At 47.5% G+C, this 25,401-nt stretch overlaps 1 protein-coding gene across 1 annotated transcript; it reads left to right on the forward strand.

Annotated features, from left to right (window-relative positions):
* The first annotated feature begins 18,146 nt into the window (after window positions 1-18,146).
* On the forward strand, window positions 18,147-21,081 carry LOC140468090 (zona pellucida sperm-binding protein 3-like). The gene is made up of 8 exons (XM_072564274.1): window positions 18,147-18,395; window positions 18,673-18,864; window positions 19,851-19,966; window positions 20,054-20,157; window positions 20,249-20,426; window positions 20,510-20,636; window positions 20,717-20,805; window positions 20,892-21,081. The coding sequence occupies exons 1-8, from the start codon at window positions 18,147-18,149 to the stop codon at window positions 21,079-21,081; spliced, it is 1,245 nt and encodes a 414-aa protein (XP_072420375.1).
* The last annotated feature ends 4,320 nt before the right edge of the window (window positions 21,082-25,401 follow it).

Below are 25,401 nucleotides of genomic sequence, written 5' to 3' on the forward strand. Positions count from 1 at the left end.
CTTATAGGCCCTGGGTTTCCAGTGTTCTGAAGCTGTGTGTTCATACACACACTTATCCAAGTGTGAGGTTTCCTACATCCATTACCTGTGCTGTCTACAAGATACACTGCAACAATTCACCAAGACTCCTCCAACATCAGCCAGAAAGTTCACACCTTCCCTCCAAGCTCGACACTTGGAATGTCACAGTAACCATGGTTACAGATTCCCTTGACTGTGTCTCCCCATAAAATACTCCCAGATAGTGACAGCACATGGTTTAGTCCAGATTTAAACCTGCTCTACTGCTTTGAGCTAAAGGTTAACTGAAAGCAAAGTACCCTCCACACATTGTCACCATAAAGCATTCCCAAACAGGGAGTGAATAAGATTAGATCCAGAGTAAAGTTACCTTCACAGTCTCTCCATCAAACACTCCCAGAAGGTGGACACCATGCAGTTAGATACACAGTGAAGTCCTCTTCCCCACTTCAATGGACAGTAAAGTTGACACTAGCCCTAAATTGAATGTCAATATCCTTCCAAATCTGTCTGTCACACTCTCCCAGGACAGATACAGTATGGGGTAGTGGTTAGCACTGCTGCCTTGCAGCACCACAGACCCAGGCTAGTTCCCAGCCTCTGGCAACTGGCTGTGTGGAGTTTGCACGTTCTCGCTCTGTCTGTGGTGATTTCCGCCGGATGCTCCAGTTTCCTCCCACAGTCCAAAGATGTGCAGGTCAGGTGATTGGTCCATGCTAAGTTACCTGTAGTGTTAGGCACATAAGGCAGAGGGAAATGGGTCTGGGTGGATTACTCTTTGGAAGATCAGGTTTGTTGAGCCAAAGGGCCTGCTTCCACACTGTAGGGGAATCTAATCTTTCTACAAAATACACAGCAAATATCTCACTAAGACTGTCCCAACCACACGTTCCCAAGAGGACGTGAAGTATGATGTAAATATGAGGAACACGCACTTTGTTCTGCCCAAACCCTGTCTCCAACCTGCAGCCTATGACCATCTGTCTGTATTTCTCACTGTCACACTCCTGGGTTCAGACCCACCAGTCACCCTCCTCGATCAATGTGGCAGAAGATTGCAGGTAATGGGAGTCCTGGTCACTTGCTGTCAGCTTGGGTTGGTGATTGTTCCTCACTGTGACCCTGGCTGGGATGGACATGAATATTGATTGGGGGAGGGTCTGACCCCAGCTTTCTCAAACTCCAGACGACCTTTACATTGTCTTTTGGACTTTGCTTCAACTGCTTTCTGTCTCTACCCTTGTGTTGTCATCCCCATTGGTCTGGAACATTCGGATTCCTCTGAACTACTTGCATAGTTCTTCACTGCTTCAGCTGCATTTCCCGTGGACAGATCCATTTGAATGGAGGGGTTACTCTGTCCAGCTTCATTCTGATGGGTTGTTCTTTGTTAAATAAGCAGGAGGGGCGAGTTGAAGTGCCTTGTGCTGGAAGATTTCCAACTTATTCTCTCAGTGAAATAACCGGGCTCCTGAATGAAAGCTGTTCTGTTCCAATATTTTCGCTTACTAATGCTTCCTTTCCCTGGTCCCTGACGCTCTCCTTTTCTTGAGTCACGTTCCGATTAATCAACCCAGCTCTTGTGTGAACAACCTCTCCTCCTAAAATGTGGAGGTTGCATGTCCTAATATAGAACATAGAACATAGAACAATGCAGCACAGAACAGGCCCTTCGGCCCACGATGTTGTGCCGAACTTCTATCCTAGATTAAGCACCCATCCATGTACCTATCCAAATGCCGCTTAAAGGTCGCCAATGATTCTGACTCTACCACTCCCACGGGCAGCGCATTCCATGCCCCCACCACTCTCTGGGTAAAGAACCCACCCCTGACATCTCCCCTGTACCTTCCACCCTTCACCTTAAATTTATGTCCCCTTGTAACACTCTGTTGTACCCGGGGAAAAAGTTTCTGACTGTCTACTCTATCCATTCCTCTGATCATCTTATAAACCTCTATCAAGTCACCCCTCATCCTTCGCCGTTCCAACGAGAAAAGGCCGAGAACTCTCAACCTATCCTCGTACGACCTACTCTCCATTCCAGGCAACATCCTGGTAAATCTTCTCTGCACCCTCTCCAAAGCTTCCACATCTTTCCTAAAGTGAGGCGACCAGAACTGCACACAGTACTCCAACTGTGGCCTAACCAAAGTCCTGTACAGCTGCAACATCACTTCACGACTCTTGAATTCAATCCCTCTGCTAATGAACGATAATACTCCATAGGCCTTCTTACAAACTCTATCCACCTGAGTGGCAACCTTCAAAGATCTATGTACATAGACCCCAAGATCCCTCTGTTCCTCCACCTGACTAAGAACCCTACCATTAACCCTGTATTCCGCATTCTTATTTGTCCTTCCAAAATGGACAACCTCACACTTGGCAGGGTTGAACTCCATCTGCCACTCCTCAGCCCAGCTCTGCATCATATCTAAGTCCCTCTGCAGCCGACAACAGCCCTCCTCACTGTCCACAACTCCACCTATCTTCGTATCATCTGCAAATTTACTGACCCACCCATCGACTCCCTCATCTAAGTCATTAATAAAAATTACAAACAGCAGAGGACCCAGAACTGATCCCTGCGGAACTCCACTCGTAACTGGGCTCCAGGCTGAATATTTACCATCTACCACCACTCTCTGCCTTCGACCGGTTAGCCAGTTTTCTATCCAATTGGCCAAATTTCCCTCTATCCCATGTCTCCTGACTTTCCGCGTAAGCCTACCATGGGGAACCTTATCAAATGCCTTACTAAAATCCATGTACACGACATCCACTGCTCTACCCTCATTCACATGCTTGGTCACCTCCTCGAAGAATTCAATAAGACTTGTAAGGCAAGACCTACCCTTCTCAAATCCGTGCTGGCTGTCCCTAATCAAGCAGTGTCTTTCCAGATACTCGTAAATCCTATCCCTCAGTACCCTTTCCATTACTTTGCCTACCACAGAAGTAAGACTAACTGGCCTGTAATTCCCGGGGTTATCCCTATTCCCTTTTTTGAACAGGGGCACAACATTCGCTACTCTCCAGTCCCCTGGTACCACCCCCGTTGCCAGTGAAGACGAGAAGATCATTGCCAACGGTACTGCAATTTCCTCTCTTGCTTCCCACATAATCCTAGGATATATCCCGTCAGGCCCGGGGGACTGGTCTATCCTCAAGTTGTTCAAAATGTCCAACACATCTTCCTTCCTAACAGGTATCTCTTCTAGCTTATCAGTCCGTTTCACACTCTCCTCTTCAACAATACGGTCCCTCTCGTTCGTAAATACTGAAGCGAAGTACTTGTTCAAGACCTCTCCTATCTCTTCCGACTCAATACACAGTCTCCCACTACTGTCCTTGATCGGACCTACCCTCGTTCTCGTCATTGTCAGGTTTCTCACATACGCATAGAATGCCTTGGGGTTATCCTTGATCCTATCCGCCAAGGATTTTTCATGCCCTCTCTTAGCTCTCCTAATCCCTTTCTTCAGGTCCCTTCTGGCTATCCTGTATCCCTCCACTGCTCTGTCTGAACCCTGTTTCCTCAACCTTATGTAAGCCTCCTTCTTCCTCTTTACTAGACATTCAACCTCCCTCGTCAACCAAGGCTCCCTCACACGACCATTTCTTTCCTGCCTGATCGGTACATACATATCAAGGACACGTCGTATCTGCTCCTTGAAAAAGTACCACATTTCCACGACATCCTTCCCTGACAGCCTATGCTCCCAACGTATGCTCCTCAAATCCTGTCTTACAGCATCGTAATTTCCCTTCCCACAATTGTAAAATCTTCCTTGTTGTGCGCACCTATCTCTCTCCATAACCAAGGTGAAAGTCACAGAATTGTGGTCACCATCACCAAAATGTTCACCCACTAACAAGCCCACCACTTGTCCTGGTTCATTACCGAGTACCAAATCCAATACGGCCTCCCCTCTGGTTGGACACTCTACATACTGCGTTAGAAAAGCTTCCTGGACACACTGCACAAACACCGCCCCATCCAATCTACTTGATCGAAAGAGCTTCCAATCAATATTTGGGAAGTTGAAGTCGCCCATGACTATGACCCTGTGGTTTCTGCACCTTTCCAAAATCTGTTTCCCAATCTGTACAGGTCCCACCTTCCCCAGAATGCAGTCCAATTGTCCAAATATCTGAAGCCCTCCCTCCTACACCATCCTTGCAGCCACATGTTCAACTGTACTCTCTCCCTATTCTTTGCCTCTCTTTCACTTGGCACCGGCAACAACCCAGAGCTGATGACTCTGTCTGTCCTAGCTTTTAGCTTCCAGCCTAACTCCTTGAGCTCTTGAATGACCTCCCCACCCCTCTTCCTACCTATGTCGTTGGTGCCAATGTGTACCACGACTTCTGGCTGCACACCCTCCCCCTTAAGGATTCTGAAGACACGGTCCGAGACGTCTCGGACCCTAGCACCCGGGAGGCAACAAACCATCCGAGAGTCTCGCCCATGTCCACAGAACCGCCTGTCCGTCCCTCTAACTAGAGAGTCCCCGATAACTAGCGCTCTCCTCTTCTCCCCCTTTCCCTTCTGAGTCTCAGAGCCACAGACCCCTTCACTGCAGCTTACACCTGCAAGGCTGTCCCCCCCAACAGTTTCCAAAGCTGTATACTTATTTTTTAGGGGAACGACCACAGGGGAACCCTGCACTGCCTGCTTCTTCCCCTTCCCACCTCTAACTGTTACCCAGCTACCTCTGTTCTCCGGCGTAACTATGTCCCTGTAGCTTCTATCGATCACCCTCTCAGCCTCTCGAATAATCCTCAGCTCATCCAGCTCCAGTTCCAGTTCCCTAACTCATTCGGTGAGGAGCAGGATCTGACTGCATTTCCTGCAGACGAAGTCGGCAGGAGCATCGGTGGTCACCCCGACCTCAAACATCCTGCAGGAGGAACATTCCACCGCCTGCGCTGCCATGACTGTACACTTTGTCTCCAAAAACAAGAACACTGAGTCAATAACCTGTGGACTTTAAAGTTAGGTTAGAGAAGGAGCAGGAGGGTGGGAGGGAGGCCCTACGAAAGTAGGACCTGGGGTCTAGAACACACCCACTCAAATACTAATCACTTGCCTTCCCGCCCAGCTATGCGCTCCAACCTCACTTCCGCTGCCCGCGACAGGTAAGTAATTTTGAAACAAACTGTCTTACCTTAGCTGTAGTCTCCTGGGTTCGCTTTTCCTCGGCCGCTGCTCCCACTCGTATGATGAGGCCAAAAACTACTTGCAGCCTCATTTCTCCTGTTAATGAAAACCATCACCATGTACCTCAATGTTCCTCTGCCCTGAATGTTTCCTGATGAGCATCTCAGTCCAAGTCATACAGTCACACCTGTCACTACCACATCTGCTGGCAGTTTATTCCATATTTGCACCACAGTCTGTCTGAAACAGCTACCCCACAACTGCCTCTTGAAGCCCACACCCCCAGAACAGCCCTCTAGCTTACGACTCCCCTGACCCATCCTGGGGAAAAGGACCTCGATAAGGTCAACACTCAACCTCCTATGCTGCAGGATCAAGCAAGTCCCAGCCTCTCCCGATGCCTCAAATCCTCCAGTCCTAGTCTCATCCTTATAAATCGTTTATACATCCTTTCCAATTTAACAACATCCTTCCCATTGGGTAACCAGAACGGTACACAGTATTCCAAACATGGCCTCATCAATGTTCTGTCCTGTTGCAACATGACACCCAAGCTCCTGTACTGAATGTTATGATCAATGAAGGCAAATGTGTCAAATGCCACCTTCACCACCCTGTCTGCCTGTGATACCACTGTCAATGAACAGGATACCTGAACCCTTTGGTCTCCCTGTGTTCACCTACACGTCTCAGGGCCCTACCATTAACTGTGTAAGACCTGCCCTGTTTTATCTTCCCAAAATGCAACACCTTACATTTATCTGCATTAAACGCCATCTTTAATTCCTCATGAAGGGCTTTTGCCCAAAACGCCGATTTTCCTGCTCCTTGGATGCTGCCTGGCCTGCTGTGCTTTTCCAGCACCATTCTAATCTTGACATTAAACTCCATCTGCCATTCCTTGGCCCAACTTGCTTCTCTTCGTTAACCTTCTTCACTGTCCACTGTACCACCAATTTGGTGTCATCGGCAACCTTACTAATCCTGCCTCCTACATTCTCTGCTTAGTCAGTTATGTGAATGACAAACAGCAGTGGACCCAGCACCAATCCTGCCGAACACCGCTGGTCACAGGCCTCCAATCCAAATAGCAACCCTCTACCATGACTGTCTCCTGTCGTGAGGCCAATTTTGTATTCAATTGGCAGGCTCACCCTGAAACCCATGTGACCTAACTTTACAAATTAGTCTACCATGTGGAACCTTGTCAAAGGCTTTGTTAAAATCCATGCAAACAACTTTCATCACTTAACCTTCATCTCTCTCTTTGGTCACCTCTTCCAAAAAACAGTCAAACAATTTTGACAGACATGGCTTCCCATGCACAAAACCACACTGACTATCCCTAATCAATCCCTGCCTTTGGAAATGCATCTGGATCCTGTCTCTCAGAGTTTCCTCCAACAACAAACCCATTCCTGACGTCAACCTGTAGTGTTGTGGCTTTTCCATGCTGCAACATTAGCCACCCTCCAGTTTTCCAGCATGTGACCCACAGCTATCGACGATACAAATATCTGTGCTACAAGCCCTGCAATTTCTTCCCTCGCTTCCCATAATGTCCTGACATTCATCTGATCAGGTCGCATGGATTTATTGAGCTTTGTATTTTGAGACTTCTGGCATCACTGCTGCAATGTTGACCGTTTCCGAGACATCCCTGTTTACCTCCAAGTTGCCTCTCTTCCACGTGTCTCTCCCCAGTAAATACAGAAGCAAAATACTGCTTTCAGATCTGACTCACCTCCAGTGATTCCACATATGGACAGCCTTATTGATCTGTTAGGGGCCCTATTCTGTTCTGTTGTGTTTACAGAAAAAAACCTCAATCTATTTGATGAACGGAGCATTCCCAGGCTCTAGCAGCAGGTATTCCAATGACAACTGACTGAGAACCATAGAATCCCGATAGTTGGAAGCAGGCCCTTTGGCTCATTGAGTACACCCCAACCCTGGGGAGAGTGACCTGCTCACCTACCCTCTCCATGTAACACAGCATTTCCTATCATTAACCCACCTAGCCTCCATATTTCTGAGCATTAATAGAAATTTAGCATGGCCAATTCACCTGACTTGCACATCTTTGGACTGTGGGAGAAAAGCAGAGCACCCAGAGAGGACCTACACATACACAGGGAAAATGTGCAAGCTCCCTGCACCTAATGAATAGGATGTAATTGGGGACTGGGGAGGGATCTCCTGGTGTCACTCACTAGCAGATACATTCACTGTCTCCAACCCTTGTCCTCCTATACTTCAGGTGACTGGCTTACAGAGCGCCCTTCCACTGTCTATGCCCTGGGACACCTCATTCACATTGAGGCGTCTATTTAAATGGCCAATCACGTGCCCCTGAAGCTGTACATTGATCGCTGTGTAGCTACACTGAGCTCAGACAAGGTCTCCACCCTGAGATACAGGATCATTGACTACAATGGGTAAGGAGCTCTCTGCTCTCTCCAGCTGCTCCCATCTCAATGGCTTCCCTCCATTCACTTCACGGCCCTTTGTCCATCTACAGTTGCCTCCTGGACAGCAAAGCTGAGGACTCCTTTTCAACCTTTGTGTTGCCGGGAGCCAGACAAGCTCAGGTTTGACCTGGATGCCCTGTTTCTATGGAGATGAGCATTCCTTGGTAAGAGGAAGCTGCTGATTGGCTTCTCCATAGTGGGAGGGAGTCCACCCTCCCATCCTGGCACTTTCCACTGCCACTGCAGGAACTGTAAAACCTGTGCCCACACCTCCTCCCTCACCTCTATCCAAGGCCCTAAAAGGAGCCTTCCACATACATCAAAGTTTTACCTGCACATCCACTAATACCATTTATTTTATCCGTTGCTCCCGATGCCGTCTCCTCTACATCGGGGAGACTGACCGCCTCCTAGCAGAGCACTTTAGGGAACATCTCTGGGACACCCGCACCAATCAACCAAACCGCCCCGTGGCCCAACATTTCAACTCCCCCTCCTACTCTGCCGAGGACATGGAGGTCCTGGCCTCCTTCACCGCTGCTCCCACACCACCAGACGCCTGGAGGAAGAACGCCTCATCTTCCGCCTTGGAACACTTCAACCCCAGGGCATCAATGTGGACTTCAACAGAGTCCTCATTTCCCCTTCCTCCACCTCACCATAGTTCTAAGCTTCCAGCTCAGCACTGTCCCCATGACTTGTCTGGACATGTCCAACCTGTCTAACTCCTTTTCCACCTGTCCACTCCACCCTCTCCTCCCTGACCTATCACCTTCATCTCCTCCCCCACTCACCCATTGTACTCGATGCTACTTTCTCCCCACCCCCACCCTCCTCCAGCTTATCTCTCCACGCTTCAGGCTCACTGCCTTTATTCCTGATGAACGGCTTTTGCCCGAAACGTCGATTTCAAAGCTCCTTGGATGCTGTCTGAAATGCTGTGCTCTTCCAGCACCACTAATCCAGAATCTGACATTCTTGCTGAGTCTGGCCTACATGTGACTCCAGGCCGACAGCAATGGGGTTGTATTTAACCCACCTGAAATGAGTGAGCTTGCAGCTGAGGTGTATCCAACAGCTTAAAGCCTTGAATAAAACTGGCTGGGAAACGTGGCCTTACCCCAGTAACCAGAAACTAACAGTACAGGCAGCCCTGCAAGGGTCTCCTTTGCACCATCTCAGGGCCAGTGCTATCAGACAAGCCCAGGCTGACCCTGCCATAATTACAGCATTGTACATGACACAGGATGCCCCAAAGACCACAATCACCATCCCTGGGTGTGTCCTGTCCCACAGACAGGACATACAAAGATGGCAGCACACAGTGTGCTACAGTTAGGAAGGAGTTGTCAACATTGTCCTAACTTGGATTGAACGTTGGTTGGCTGATAGGAAACAAAGAGTAGTGATTAACGGCACCATTTCGGTATGGAAGGCAGTGACCAGTGGGGTACCGCAGGGATCAGGACTGGGATCGCAGATTTTTACAATCTGTTAATGATATAGAAGATGGTATTAGCAATAACATTAGCAAATTTGCTGATGATACTAAGCTGGGTGGCAGGGTGAATTGTGATGAGGATGTTAGCAGATTACAGGGTGACCTGGGCAAGTTAGGTGAGTGATCAGATGCATGGCAGATGCAGTTTAATGTGGATAAATGTATGGTTATCCACTTTGGTGCAAGAACAGGAAGGCAGATTACTACCGAAATGGAATCAATTTAGGTAAAGGGGCAGTACAGAGAGATCTGGGTGTTCTTGTACACCAGTCAATGAAGGTAAGCATGCAGGTACAGCAGGTAGTGAAGGCGGCTAATAGCATGCTTGCATTCATAACACGGTGGGCGGCACGGTGGTACAGCGGTTAGCACTGCTGCCTCACAGCACCTGAGACCCGGGTTCAGTTCCCGCCTCAGGTGACTGTCTGTGTGGAGTTTGCACATTCTCCCCGTGTCTGCGTGGGTTTCCTCCGGGTGCTCCGGTTTCCTCCCACAGTCCAAAGATGTGCAGGGTCAGGTGAATTGGCCATGCTAAATTGCCCGTAGTGTTAGGTAAGGGGTAAGTGTAGGGGTATGGGTGGGATGCCCTTCGGTGGGTCGGTGTGGACTTGTTGGGCTGAAGGGCCAAGTAAGTCTAAATCTAAAACAAGAGGGATTGAGTATAGAAGCAAATAGGTTCTTCTGCAGCTGTACAGGGCCCTGGTGAGACCACACCTGGAGTACTGTGTGCAGTTCTGGTCTCCAAATTTGAGGAAAGACATTCTAGCTATTGAGGGAGTACAGCGTAGGTTCACGAGGTCAATTCCTGGAATGGCGGGATTACCTTACACTGAAAGACTGGAGCAACTGGGCTTGTATACCCTCGAGTTCAGAAGACTGAGAGGGGATCTGATTGAGACGGATAAGATTATTAAAGGATTGGACACTCTGGAGGCAGGAAACATGTTTCCGCTGATGGGTGAGTGCCAAACCAGAGGAAACAGCTTAAAAATACGGGGTAGACCATTTAGGACAGAGATGAGGAGAAACGTCTTCACCCAGAGAGTGGTGGCTGTGTGGAATGCTCTTCCCCAAAGAGCAGTGGAGGCCCAGTCTCTGGATTCATTTAAGAAAGAGTTGGATAGAGCTCTCAAGGATTGTGGAATCAAGGGTTATGGAGAGAAGGCAGGAACAGGATACTGATTAAGGATGATCAGCCATGATCATATTGAATGGTGGTGCAGGCTCAAAGGGCAGAAGGGCCTACTCCTGCACCTATTATGTATTGACTCTGGAACCCATGGTACCAGGTCAAACATCGGTATGGCAAGTGCCTGCTGGTGAATCAGTGCTCCTCCATGTGGACAGTAATCTCCCTCATGCTAAATAGGAATAGATTTCAAACAGCTCATTGAATCCGAAGACAGAAGAGGCCCATTGATTATACACCACAAAACCCATGGACCACCACTTGTCCCACTTTACCTCTCTGGGCCCACACTTGAATGTTATTGACACTGCATGATAGAACATAGAAACATACAGCGCAGTACAGGCCCTTTGGCCCTCGATGTGGCGCCGATCCAAGCCCACCTAACCTACACTAGCCCACTATCCTCCATATGCCTATCCAATGCCCATAAAGAGGGAGAGTCCACCACTGCTACTGGCAGGGCATTCCATGTAATCACGACTCGCTGAGTAAAGAATCTACCCCTAACATCTGTCCTATACCTACCACCCCTTAATTTAAATCTATGCCCCCTCGTAATAGCTGACTCCATACGTGGAAAAGGGTTATCATGGTCCACCCTATCTAAACCCCTAATCATCTATCAAGTCACCGCTAAACCTTCTTTTCTCCAATGAAAACAGCCCCAAGTGCCTCAGCCTTTCCTCATAGGATCTTCCTACCATACCAGGCAACATCCTGGTAAACCTCTTCTGCACCCGTTCCAGTGCCTCCACATCCTTCCTATAGTATGGCGACCAAAACTGCACACAATACTCCAGATGCGGCCGCACCTGAGTCTTATACAACTGCAACATGACCTCAGGACTCCGGAACTCAATTCCTCTACCAATAAAAGCCAGTACGCCATATGCCTTCTTCACAGCACTATTTACCTGGGTGGCAACTTTCAGAGATCTGTGTACATGGACACCAAGATCCCTCTGCTCATCCACACTACCAAGTAGCCTACCATTAGCCCAGTACCCCATCTTCTTATTACTCTTACCAAAGTGAATCACCTCACACTTAGCTGCATTGAACTCCATTTGCCATCTTTCTGCCCAGCTCTGCAGCTTATCTATATCCCGCTGTAACCTGATACATCCTTCCTCACTGTCAACAACTCCACCGACTTTCGTATCATCCGTAAACTTGCTCACCCATCCTTCTAGCCCCTCCTCCAGGTCATTTATAAAAATGATAAACAGCAATGGTCCCAAAACAGATCCTTGCGGAACACCGCTAGTGACGGCACTCCAAGATGAATCTTTACCATCAACTACAACCATCTGTCTCCTTCCAGCCAGCCAATTCCTAATCCAAACCTCCAACTCACCCTCAATGCCATACCTCCGTATTTTTTGCAGTAGCCTACCATGGGGAACCTTATCAAACGCCTTACTAAAATCCATATACACCATATCTACCGCTTTACCCTCGTCCACCTCCTTGGTCACCTTCTCAAAGAATTCAATAAGGTTTGTGAGGCACGACCTGCCCTTCACAAAACCACGCTGACTCGCCTTGATCATATTATTCCTATCCAGATGTTCATAAATCCTATCCCTTACAATTCTCTCTAAGACTTTGCCCACAACAGAAGTGAGACTCACCGGCCTATGGTTACTAGGGTTATCCCTACTCCCCTTCTTGAACAAGGGAACCACATTTGCTATCCTCCAGTCTTCTGGCACTATTCCTGTAGACAACGAGGACATAAAAATCAAGGCCAATGGCTCTGCAATCTCCTTCCTTGCTTCCCAGAGAATCCTAGAATAAATGCCATCAGGACCAGGGGATTTATCTATTTTCACCCTTTCCAGAATCTCCAACACCTCTTCCCTACATACCTCAAAGCCGTCCATTCTAATGAATTGTGACTCACCATTCACCTCGGCAACAATGTCCTGTGAATACTGACGAAAAGTATTCATTCAGTGTCTCCCCAATCTCTTCAGCCTCCACACTCAACTTCCCACTACTATCCTTGACTGGACCTATTCCTACCCTAGTCATTCTTTTATTCCTGACATACCTATAGAAAGCCTTTGGGTTTTCCCTAATCCTACCAACTAAGGACTTTTCATGTCCCCTCCTTGCTGCTCTTAGCTCTCTCTTCAGATCCTTCCTGGCTACCTTATAACTCTCAATCATCCCAACTGATCCTTCACGCCTCATCTTTACATAGGCCGCCCTCTTCCCTTTAAGGAGGGATTCCAATTCCTTATTAAACCACAGCTCCCTCACACGACCCTTTCCTCCCTGCCTGACAGGTACATACTTATCAAGGACACTCAATAGTTGCTCCTTGAACACGCTCCACATATCGATTGCGCCCTTCCCTTGAAGCCTACTTTTCCAAGCCACACATCCTAAGTCGTGCCTCACCGCATCATAATTTCCCTGCCCCCAGCTATAACTCTTGCCCTGCAATGCACACTTCTCCCTCTCCATCACTAGAGTAAAAGTCACCGAATTGTGGTCACTGTCCCCAAAGTGCTCACCCACCTCCAATTCTAACACCTGGCCTGGTTCGTTACCCAAAACCAAATCCAGTATGGCCTCACCTCTTGTTGGCCTGTCTACATATTGTGTCAGGAAACCCTCCTGCACACATTGGACAAACACCAACCCATCTAACGTACTCGAGCTATAGCTTTCCCAGTCAATATCTGGAAAGTTAAAGTCCCCCATAACAACCACCCTATTACTTTGACTCTTCTCCTGAATCATCCTCGCAATCCTTTCTTCTACGTCTCTCGGACTATTAGGAGGCCTGTAGAAAACTCCTAACAGGGTGACCTCACCTCTCGTATTCCTAACCTCAGCCCAAACTACCTCAGATGGCGAGTCTTCATCCATCGTCCTTTCCACCGCTGTAATACTATCTTTGACAAGCAATGCCACACCTCCCCCTCTTTTACCCCAACCTCTGACCCTACTAAAACATTTAAACCCTGGAACCTGCAACAGCCAATCCTGTCCCTGTTCTACCCATGTCTCCGTAATAGCTACAACATCGAAATCCCAGGAAACAACCCACGCTGCAAGTTCACCTACCTTATTTCGTACACTTCGTGCATTGAAGTATACACACTTCAAGCCACTTTCCTGTTTACAGGCACCCTCCTTTGAGATTGATGCCATGTTCCTAACCTCCCTACTCTCCAGGTCCTGCACCCTAAAGCTACAGTCTAGGTTCCCATGCTCCTGCAGAGTTAGTTTAACCCCCCTCCCCCCAACCAGAGCACTAGCAAACCTCCCCCAAAGGATACTGGTGCCCCTCAGGTTCAGAGACTGGTGCCCCTCAGCTTCAGAGACTGATTTTAAAGGTTGAATGTTTCCCACCTGGATTACCCTCTCATACAATGTATTCTTGACACCTGGGTGAAAACATTTCTCATCACAATCCCTCACAAACTCCTGCATTACCCTAGAAAATTCTCTCCCTTGGACATTGATCCTTCAACTAAGCAGAACAGCAGCTTTCTATTCACCTGGTCCCTAATCTTATACACGTCCACCAAATCTCCTCTCAACCTCTCTGCTCCAAGAGAACAACCTTCTGAGCTTATCCAAGGTCTCCTCGTAGCTGCAATGTTCCATCCCAGACAACATTCGGGTGAATCTCCTCTGTACCCTCTCCAGTATAACCACACCCTTCCTGTAGTGGGGTGACCACAACTGCACACAGTACGACAGCTGTGTCCTCTAATCAAAGATCTGTCCAGCTTCAACATGACCTCCCTGTTCTTACAGTTTATACTTGAACTGACACAGGGCAAGCATCAACATGTCATTTTAACTCCTCTATAAACCTATCCAGCCCCCTTCAGGGGTCTGTGGAATAGTATCCCAAGATCCCTCTGTTCTTGAGCTTCCTAATGTCCTGCCTCATTGAGTACTTCCTTTCCTTCTTTGTTCCCTCGAAAGTGCATCCCTTCACATTTCTCAGGGACAGAATAAGAACAAGGAGCAGTAGGTGGCCATCTGGCTGATCTTTTTGTGGCCTTAGCCCCACTTACCCGCCCTCTCACTGTAACCGTTAATTCTGTTATTGATTAAAAAAAACATACCTTAGCCTTCGAACCATTTACTGAATTAACATCAACTAACTTCATTGGGGCAGGGAATTCCATCGATTCACAACCCTCTGTGTGAAGATGTTCCTTCTCAATTCAGTCTGAAATCTGTTCCTTCTAATTGAGCTATATCCACCTGTCCTAGTTTCACCTGCCAATGGAAACATCCTCTCTATGTCTGTCACATCTATTCCTGTCATCATTTTATATGTTTCTCTAAGATCATCCCTCATTCTTCTGAATTTCAATGAACATAATCCCAGTCTACTCAATCTCTCCTCATAACCCATCTCTCTCAACGCTGGAACCCACCCAGTGAACCACCTCTGCGTCCTCTCTCGTGTCGGTACATCCTTTCTCAAGGAAGACCAAAACTGCACGCGATACTCCAGGTGTGGCCCCACCAACACCCTGTGCTGCCACAATATAATCTCCCGGCTTTTAAACTCAATCCCTTTAGCAATAAAAGGACAATTTTCCATTTGCCTTCTTAATGACCTGCTGTACCTGCAGACCAACTTGGGATTCATGCTCAAGGACACCCAGGTCCCTCTGCAATGGCAGCATGCTGCAACTTTTTACCATTCAAGTATTCGTCCTTTTTACTGTTACTCCTCTCAAAATGGATGACTTCACACTTATTAACATTATATTCCATTTGCCTGACCTTTGCCCCTCACTGAAAGTATCTAGGATCCTCTGTAAAGTTCACAGTCCTCCACACACTTTGCATCTTTGTGTCATTTGCAAACGTTGACACACTGCACCTCGATCCCAATTCCAAATCATCTGTGTTAATTGTTAATAATTGCAGCCCCAACAACGATCGCAACGGCACAGCGCTAGTTATTGTTTGCTAACCAGAGTCGCACACACTCATTCCCACGCTTTGAATCCTATTAGTCAACCAATCCTGTATCCATATTAATACTTTACCCATAATGCCATGCATCTTTATCTTATGCATCAGCCTCTTGTGTGGCACCTTGTTGAAGGCCTTTTGGAAATCCACTGGCTCCCTGTGCTCCACCGTGCTCATCATGGTTTCATAGAATTCCAACAGATGAGTTAAGAGTGACCTACCCTTCATGAACTCACGCTGCATCTGCCCAATGGGACAATTTCTATCTTGACACCTTACTATTCCTTCCTTGATAACCGACTCAAGCATCTTCCCCATTACAGAGGTTAAGCCAATCGGTCTACAATTCCCCATCTTTTGTCTACTGTCCTGTTTAAACATTTGCTGTTTTCCAATCTGCTGGAACTGCCCCAGAGAACAGCAAGTTTTGGAACATTCCCACAAGTGCCCTTGCTCTTCCTCCTGCCATCTCTTTTAGCCCCCTATGATGCCTTCCATCAGGGCCAGGAGACTTGTCATCTTAGCTCCATGAGCTTGCCCAAAGATACCTCTTCCCTGATCATGATTGTTTCCAGGTCCTCCCCTACCTTTGTCTCTTTGTCAATTACTGGCACATTATTCATGTCCTTCACTGTGAAGGCTGACATCCAATACCCCGTTCAATGCCTCAGCCATTTCATCATATCCCATGACTAAATGCCCCTTCTCATCCTCTAGGACACCAATGTTTACTTTAGCCATTCTTTTTCATTCCATACATTTATAGAAACCTTTGCAATCTGTCTTTATAATCTGGGCTAGTTCTTTTTCCTCTCATAGACGATCTTACTTTTCTTTAGAGCCCTATTTGTGGCTTTCTGTTGACCTTTAAAACTTTCCCAATGTTGTGCTTTCCCATGACTTCTCATTTGATTCGATAGCCTCCCTTGGCAGATTATCCCTTTTCTTACAATCCTTTTGTTTCACTGGAATATACTTTTGCTGAGCACGTTGTAAAATTACTTTGAAAGTCCTCCATTGCTCGTCAACTGTCCCACCATAAAGTCTTTGAATCCAGTCTACTTTAGCCAAATCCTCCCTCATCCTATTGAGGTCTCCCTTGTTTAATCACAGGGCTCTGGTATCGGATTTTACCTTCACGCTCTCCAGCTTTATTCTAAATTCAACCAAACTGTGATTGCTCCTTCCAAGAAGATTCCGAAATATGAAGTCTTTAATTATTCCTGTCTCATTACACAGGACCTGATCGAGGATAGCTTGCTCCCTCCTCATTCCCATTACAATGTGATGTACAATTTGGTAGCCTATAGACTACGCCTATCAGTGACTTTTTCCTTCCTTGAATTCTCCATCGAACCAATATCATCTCTCAGCAACACCCAGACGTCGTCCTTGGATATCAGGAGCGGCATCACCTCCCTTACTTTACTGTCTGTCTGTCCTTCCGAATACCTGATACCCCTGGATATTTAACTCCCAGTCGTGACCATCCTGTAACCGTGTCTCCATAATGGCTACTAAATCATTTCATTTGCAATGATTTGTACCATTAACTGATCGATCTTGTTACAAATGCTACGAACGTTCAGCTAAAAATTGTCCTTATGCTCGTTTTCATACCTTCATGATTCCCAACATCTCTGATAACGTCTCCAGAGTTATCCTTCCTTTTTCCTTCTTTCATGGTCTGCCTTGTAGTTAAGGGGGGAGAAGGAGAAGACAGCAGATGCTGGAAAACAGAGTCAAACAGTGTGGTGCTGGAAAAGCACAGCAGGCAGCATCCAAGGACCAGAAGAGTCGACGTTTTGAGCATAAGCTCTTCATCAGGAATGATAAACTTCATCAGTTTAGGTGGAGACTATCCCTTCTACACAGATCCCTCCTGTTCTAAAACTGATGCCAATACCCCATGAAATGGAACCCATCGTTCCCTTCCCACACCACTCTTGACCACATTTTCCCTTCTCTAATTTCCTCATCCCTAAGCCAATTTGCACCTCTCACTAATGCGGCCATTGGACCAATCCATTTGTATCCTCCTCCAACCTAACACATCCCTCTGCATTGTCAACCACCCGGCCAATCATTGTGTCACCCACAAATTAACTTATCATCCTCGCCTGCACTCTCGGACATCATTTATGGATATGACAAACAGCGTGGGACCCAGCACCAATCCAAGCGGTACACCCCTGCTCCAATCTCAGATAAACTTCAATCACCACCCTCTGTCTCCTGCTCAAAGACAGTTCTGGATCTAACTTCCAAACGTACCCTGGATCCAATGAGATTTTATCTTTATTAGCTTCCCGTGTGGGACCTTGTCTCAGGCCTTACTGAAATCTATAGAATCTGCATTGTCTACTTTGCCACCATCAACATTACCTCACTCCAACATTGGTTGACACTGACGGGTTGTGTGCGGTCTACAAAATACACTGCAGCAAAATACTAAGGCTCCTCCAACAGGAACTTCCAAACCTGCGACTCTCATCTCCAGCATCGTCAGTTCTCACTTTCACCCTCAACATCATTCCAACCAATCAATCTCTCCCAAAAGCAACGTCAGCCTGGGATTAGATACAGAATACAACTTCCCCTGCTCATTCACACTGACCGTAAAGCTGCTTCTACACTTGTAAACACAGGTTTAGATACAGGATAAAGCTTCTTCCAACACATATTCCCAAGGATAGTACAGTACAAGAGAAATCCTTTCATTCTGCTCAAACCCTGTTTCCAATTCCCATTCCCATTCCCATTCCCATTCCCATTCCCATTCCCATACAATCTCTCCATGGTTCGCACTATCAGACTCCCCAAGTCAAGATGGGCACAATACAGCAGACCCTCTCCAAGTTCAACGAGTTACCTTTGATGATTGTAGTCATGGAGCCTTCCACGAGATCGTGTGGAGCTGAATCCAGTCAGGTCACAGCACAGCAACTCACAGCCACTCCTATTGGTCCAAATGAAATAGATCCTCCTGAGAATAAACCCATGAGTTCAGTCATTGGTGGAGATTGTAGAGATTGGGGCTGGTTGATTGGTTCAATGTTGCTGCTCCTAGTCACATTGGTATCAGGTGAGTGTGGGTTGTGTGTATAAAAGGAGCTGGTTGGGGAATGTGGGGATGGTCGAGTTATTTGGGACCATGGGTGATTTTGTAATGAGGGGTTTGTTCCCTGTGCTAATGTTAGTTGGAGCTGTCTGTTGCTTTGACACATGGCAGCAGTTTTTGAACCAGAGGTTTCCATGGGGAATTGTGAGAGCCAGCCCTGTTCCTGAGAGAGTCCCTTCTCCTGGGGGTTTCAGTTTCCCATTGTCTGAGGTTGTGAGTGTGTCCCCACTACAGACTGTGATGGTGCAGTGTGGAGAGCACAACCTGCTGGTCAGGGCCCAACTGGATTTATTTGGAACTGGGCACCTGATTAAAGCTGCTGACCTGACCCTGGGGACAGTAGGATGTCAGCCAACCAGGGTCTACCCTGAGAACCACACTGTCCTCTTTGACTATGGGCTGCATGAGTGTGGCAGCAGATTGCAGGTAATGGGAGTTCTCCCCACTTTCAGGAAGTTTGGGGCGTAGATGGTTCCAGTGAGGGTTACATTGAGGAACATTGACTTATTGAGGGTCTGTCTCCTGCTAGTTTCCTATGCTGGAATAGACAAGACCTTAATTGGTCTCTGTCTCAAATCTTGTGCTGCTGTTGACATTGGTTTGGAAGCTTCTTATTATACAGGTGGTTCTGTTCTGTTTTTGTCTGTGCATTAGCTGTAATTGTGGTGAAGTGTGACTGGTTTGATCTTTCCCCTGAATGTGAATAGAACACTACACTCTCTATCAGTGCCTTCCAGCATGACACTTCTCTATAGTGAAGTCACAGAAGAACACAGCTGTCATGTTATAGCAGAATGATGTGCTTAGTTTTGTGGTGAGCAGTCTATTATCCTCAGATTGGTTTTTGACTCACTCAGTCTAGTTTCATCCCAATTATGGGCCTGTTGTGAATAAATTGACTTCTCTGGTCCTTGAGCTCCATATCTGACCTGTTGGTAAAACTGTTTGGGTTCCATTCTGGTGAATTGTTTTTGCTTCTCACCTGAAGTTGATGTTTCACTAACTTTGACTGTAATCCCTTCCCATAATCTGAAGACTTCCTGTTTTCCCTTGTAGATAAAGATCGCCATGTTCCTGTTCCATCTATCTGTAATTCTGCTGTGACCTTAAAACCAATCCTGTTGACTAGCTGAGCATTCCCTGGCCTTTGGATATGGAATTGCAATAATTCCTGATCTTTGGAATGATGCAATACCATGTTTAAATTGATCTGAATAGACTAACCCCTGACCTGTGACCTATTGCACTCCAGTAATGGTCCCTCCAGCTCTCTGGTGAAGAGACGGGCTCAGGGCCTGGAGGCTGTCACCTTCTGTAAAGAAGTCATTTAATGTGATGCTGTTGTTGTGAACCCTGTGTAGATCCTTCTCATGAAGAATCAGTTTCTCATTCCTTAACCTGGTGTCTTTCAGATCACTGGGGATTTCCTGATCTACACCACCCACCTGACCCACATCCCAAACTATCCTGGATCTGTCATTGTGAGAACCAATGGGGCTGTAGTTCCCATTGAGTGTCGTTATTTGAGGTGAGAATCTTTACTTGATTGTCAATATGATCCCCTGCTGCTGTTGTCTGACCCTGTCCTAAAATGGCTGCCCTGTCTCTTCCCCAGGAAGGGCAATGTGAGCAGTAACCCCATCAATCCCACCTGGATCCCATTCAGCTCCACCAGGTCTGGAGAAGGCCATCTGTCATTCTCCCTGCGTCTAATGAATGGTACGTGATGGATGACTGGGGAGGGATCTCCTGCTATCACTCACTGTGACTTACATTCACTCTCTCCAACCCTTGTCCTCCTGTACTTCAGGTGACTGGCTTACAGAGCGCCCTTCCACTGTCTACTCACTGGGAGACCTCATTCACATTGAGGCATCTGTTTCAATGGCCAATCACATGCCCCTGAAGCTGTACATTGATCGCTGTGTAGCTACGCTGAGCCCAGACAAGGACTCCACCCCGAGATACAGGATCATTGACTACAATGGGTAAGGAGCTCTCTGCTATCTCCAGCTGCTCCCATCTCAATGGCTTCCCTCCATTCACTTCACGGCCCTTTGTCCATCTACAGTTGCCTCCTGGACAGCAAAGCTGAGGACTCCTTTTCAACCTTTGTGTTGCTGGGAGACGGGCAGGAGCCAGACAAGCTCAGGTTTGACCTGGATGCCTTTCGTTTCTATGGAGATGAGAATTCTTTGGTAAGAGGAAGCTGCTGATTGGCTCCTCCATAGTGGGAGGGAGTCACTAAATACTGACTTGTTCTGAATGTGTCCCTCAGATCTTCATCACCTGTCGCCTGAAAGTTGCTGCAGTGGATCAGGGAGATTCCAGGAACAAAGCTTGTACTTTCCAGAAGCTGCAGAATATGTAAGTTCCCTCTCTCTGTCCCTCAGGGATGTTGTTTTTGGGAGAGGTGATGCACCATGTGGTTGATGGGCTGTTTCTTTGTTTAGCTGGACCCCATTGGAGGAATCTGACAGTGACATTTGTGCCTGTTGCCATATGGGGAACTGTGGGAGCACAAGGGAGATCCTGTTCCCCTCCAGAGGAAGGAGAGACCTTGGTCCTGAAGCTGGTAGGACATTGACCATCTTGATGTTGGGGATCCTCCCATCTCCATCTCTCCCTGACTGGAATGTTTGATCTTGCAGAGAGTGAAGCTGGATTGAAGTGGGAAGGGGAGGCCTCACTTGGCCCCCTGATCATCCTGGATACTGGGCTGACCAACCTGGCAACTGAGCCCCTGCCTGAGGTTGAAGGAAGGATACAGGAGAGGTCTCCAGGTGGGGAGCTGCCTACCCGCTAGTTTCCCTTTCTGTCCCTGTTTCTCTCAGTAACCATTAGTTTCTCCTTGTTCTGTAGGTGTGGAGTTGGTTGTGATGGTGACCCTGACTGTGACAGTGGTCTGTCTGATCTCTGCTTCATTGCTGGCCTTGGTCCTGTCCAGGAAACACAAGCAAACACCCACCAACCTGTGATGACATGGTCAATAAAGCAGTGATTCATGGTGTCTTCTGTCTGGAGCTGGTTTTTCTGCATCCTCTTGTTAAAATATTCCTGGGGACAATCTCTGGGCTTTGCCTGTCCAATCCATGCATTGAGCTTCCAGGATGATTGATTGGGTTATTGAAGATATTGTTTGCAGTTTTCTTTATCCAGTGAGTACAGGGGGCTGTAGACCTCGCTGGAAAGGGGTTTCTGAATTTGATGAAATCACTGATTGCAGAACATGCTGGAGGAACTGCTCAGATGATGCAGCATCTGAGGGTGAAACAGCTGGTGTTTCCAGTCTGTTCTGATTCTCTTCAGAAGTGTCCAAGTGGATTCCCAATGTGACTGTCTCCATAGTTCAGTCAGCCAGAGTGAGGCATCCATTGGGGAATGAGTCTCTGCAGGGTCTGGGAGAAATGCCTGCAGCTTTCTCCATATAGGGTTGGCCTCGGTGTCAGATACAGAACCTGATTTGGGAGCCAGTGGGGTGAGGACCTGGCTGTGAGGTATACTCCAGGGTTTTGAAGGTTGCTTTTGTGGTGCTGTGGTTGGCTGAAGCAGCCCAGAGAATGGTGCTGTAATGGGCTGAGAATCAGTTGTCGTGGATTCTCAGGCTGTGACTGCCCCAGTAAGCCTTGGATCCAGATGAGGTTAGTCCTATCCACAGGGCAATGACTGGTGGTGGGGAAGGAGATTCGGGGAATGGCATACCCCAATGCTGATTGGGCAATGGGTTATCTGTGTGCCTGAGGCTTGTGACAAGACAGGGGGATAGTAAATGCGTGGCTTTCATTTCCCTAAAGTGGAAACTGGACTTCCAACTCCTTTCATGGGACAAGGGTCATGGAAATGGATTGATTGTAAAATTCTCTATTTCCCTTGAAGGGAAGGAAATTGACTGGCCTAATGTGACTCTAGACCCTGAGCACGAAGCTCATTTTTCCCTCTAATGAGTGAGCCAGCAGCTCTGTTGTATCCAACAGCTGAAGCCTTCCAAAAACAGGATGGACTAAGATTGGTGTGGGTTAGTGAGGGACATAAGCTGCAGAGCTCGGCTGAGGTGGGGCAAATGGAGTTCAATATGGAAAGGTGATGTGGTTCACTTTGGAAGGGGTAACAGGAATGCAGAGTACTAGGTTAATGGTAAGAATCTTGGTCGTGCAGATGAGCAATGATCTTGGCGTCCATGTGCATTGACCCCTGAGAGTTCCCACCCAGGCTGGTAGCCTTGTTAAAAAGGTATGTGGTGTTAGGATTTATTCAAGGGATTGAGTTTCAGACAAGAGCTTATGTCACAGCTGTAGGATATGCTGCATTTGGACGATTAAACACTTCTCGATGGAATTATAGGAAGGATGTGGAAGCTTTGGAAAGGCTGGAGGAGATTAGATTACTTAATGTGGGAACAGGCCCTTTGGCCCAACAAGTCCACACCGCCCCGCCGAAGCGCAACCCACCCAGACCCCTGCATCTTCCCCTTACCTAACACTACGGGCAATTTAGCATGGTCAATCCACCTGACCTGCACATCTTTGGACTGTGGGAGGAAACCGGAGCACCCGGAGGAAACCCACGCAGACACAGGGAGATGAACTAAGATGTTTCCTGGAATGGAGAAAAGGCTGAGGGACTTGAGGCTGTGTTCATGAGAGGGTAGAGGCATTGAATTGAGACCTGAGAATCCAGGTTAGATAGGGTAGACAAGCATGTCTTTGCTCCAATGGTGATCGTTAGCATGAGGGGCCATTTGCTTTAAACTGATAGGTGATCATAACAGGACAGAGGTCAAAGGTAGTTTACTTCAGTAGAAGGCAGGGCATTCTATGCCCCAACAGTAGTAGCCTCATTAATGTGAAGGGCATTTCAATGGTCATTGGATAGGCACATGGATGAGAATGGAACTGTCGGGCTGAAGGGCCTGTACTGTGCTTGTGTTGTATAAAACACAGCATGGTATACACTGCTACCACTGTTCTCTCTACCAACAGGGTAGCAACACCATGTGGTAAACAGGGAGTTCTCCCCATGGATCTCATGGGGTCCAGAGTCACATGACACAGGTCAAACTGCTGGATACATATGACACTGTGCCAGCTGATGGATCAGTGTTCCTCCAGTGTGAACCCCCATTGAGAGGAAGCAGATGGGGGTGAAGGGGCAGAATGTATTCTGGGTGGAGAGGGGAATGGCCAGCCCTGTGACCCAGCCGCCTCATTACTGACTGAGCTGACCAGCTCCTCAAGGGCATTGCTTTGAAAGTGGCTACCTCAACAGATGGAGGGATTCAACAGGATTGAAAAACAGCTGGACCCCATCCTCACCAACTGCTTTTTTATTCTTCAGAAGAAATATCAGGATTGGAGGTAGTGGTAGATGTGATCAATTATGGATTTCAGGAAGGCATTTGACAAAGTTTCTCCTGGGACACTGGTTAGCAAAGGTATATCTCATGGAATACAGAACTAGCCATTTGGAGACAGAACTGGGCCTGAAGGTAGAGGACAGAAGATGGTGGAGGGTTGCTTTTCAGACTGGAGGCCTGTGACCAATGGAGTGCCACATGGATTGATGCTGGGTTGATTACTTTGTGCCATAGGGATAAATGATTTGGATGTGAACAGTGAAATGGCAGAGGACTCTAGATTTGAAGGTCTAGAGGACAGTGAAGGTTACAACAGGATCGTAATCAGATGGGCATTTAATTTAGATAAAAGCAAGGTGCTGCATTTCCAGAAAATCAAATCCGAGCAGGAGTTGTACACTGAACTGGTAATGCCCTGGGGAGAGTTGCTGAACCAAAACCTTGCAGTGCAGGTTCATGGTTCCTTGAAAGTAGAGTCACAGGTAGAGAGGATAGTGAACAAGCTGTTTGGGAAGTGTTCTTTGTTACTGCTGAGTAGAGTTGGGAGGTCATGGAGCAGCTGTACAGTACATGGTTAGGTCTATGTTGGTATATTATGGGCAATTCTGGTCTCCTTCCTCATGATGCTGCTGTGAAACTTGTAAATCTTTTCTGAACCCTTTCAGGGATGTTGCCAGGGTGGGGGAATTTGAGCTGGGGGGAGGAGGCTGAATAGACTAGGGCTGTTTTCCCTGGAGTGTTGGATGAGTGGTGACATTAAAGGTTTATAAAATCATGAGGGGAATAGATAACAAATGGTCAAGGTCTTTCTATGGGGTGGGGAACCCCCCTCACCCTAAACCTATGCCCTCTAGTTGTGGAAAGGTCTAAACAGGGGACCCAAGGGGCAATGCTCTGATGTAGAGGGTGATCCATGTATGGAATGGGCTGCTGGAGAAAGTGGAGGATGGTACAATTACAGCCTTTAATAGGAAGGGTTTAAATGGGATATGGGCCAGGTGCTAGTACCTGGGCCTAGATTAGGATATCTGGTCATGTATGAGTTGGACCAAAGGGACGGTTTCTGTGTACACCTCAGTCCTGTCTTCACACTGATCTCCATGCTAAATGGGATAGACTTCAAACAGGTCATCCAGGCAGAATACAAAAGAGACCCATTGAGTCTGTACCACCATATAACACACTTCTATCTCCACTCATCTCTCTTTCCCACTTTTTGGCCCAGGGTTTCCAGTGTTCTGAAGCTGTTTGTTCATACACACACTTATCCAAGTGTGAGGTTTCCTACATCCATGACCTCTGCTGTCTACAAGATACACTGCAACAATTCACCAAGACTCCTCCAACATCGTGAGTGGCACAGTGGTTAGCACTGTTGCCTCACAGTGGCAGAGATCCGGGTTCAATTCCCGCCTCAGGCGACTAACTGTGTGGAGTTTGCACATTCTCCCCTTGTCTGCATGGGTTTCCTCCGGGTGCTCTGGTTTCCTCCCACAGTCCAAAGATGTGCAGGTCAGGTGAATTGGCCATGCTAAATTGCCCGTAGTGTTAGGTAAGGGGTAAATGTAGGGGTATGGGTGGGTTGCGCTTCGGCGGGGCGGTGTGGACTT

This window comes from Chiloscyllium punctatum, chromosome 46, assembly GCF_047496795.1.
Source record: "Chiloscyllium punctatum isolate Juve2018m chromosome 46, sChiPun1.3, whole genome shotgun sequence".
Taxonomy (NCBI): domain Eukaryota; kingdom Metazoa; phylum Chordata; class Chondrichthyes; order Orectolobiformes; family Hemiscylliidae; genus Chiloscyllium; species Chiloscyllium punctatum.

Bases quoted from the DNA above. Each gene is read 5' to 3' on its own strand.
- LOC140468090 (XM_072564274.1), top strand. From the start codon at position 18,147: ATGGGCACAATACAGCAGACCCTCTCCAAGTTCAACGAGTTACCTTTG. The intron at 20,158-20,248 runs GTACGTGATGGA...CCTGTACTTCAG, and splicing joins CTCCCTGCGTCTAATGAATG to GTGACTGGCTTACAGAGCGC. The intron at 20,806-20,891 runs GTAAGTTCCCTC...TTCTTTGTTTAG, and splicing joins TTCCAGAAGCTGCAGAATAT to CTGGACCCCATTGGAGGAAT.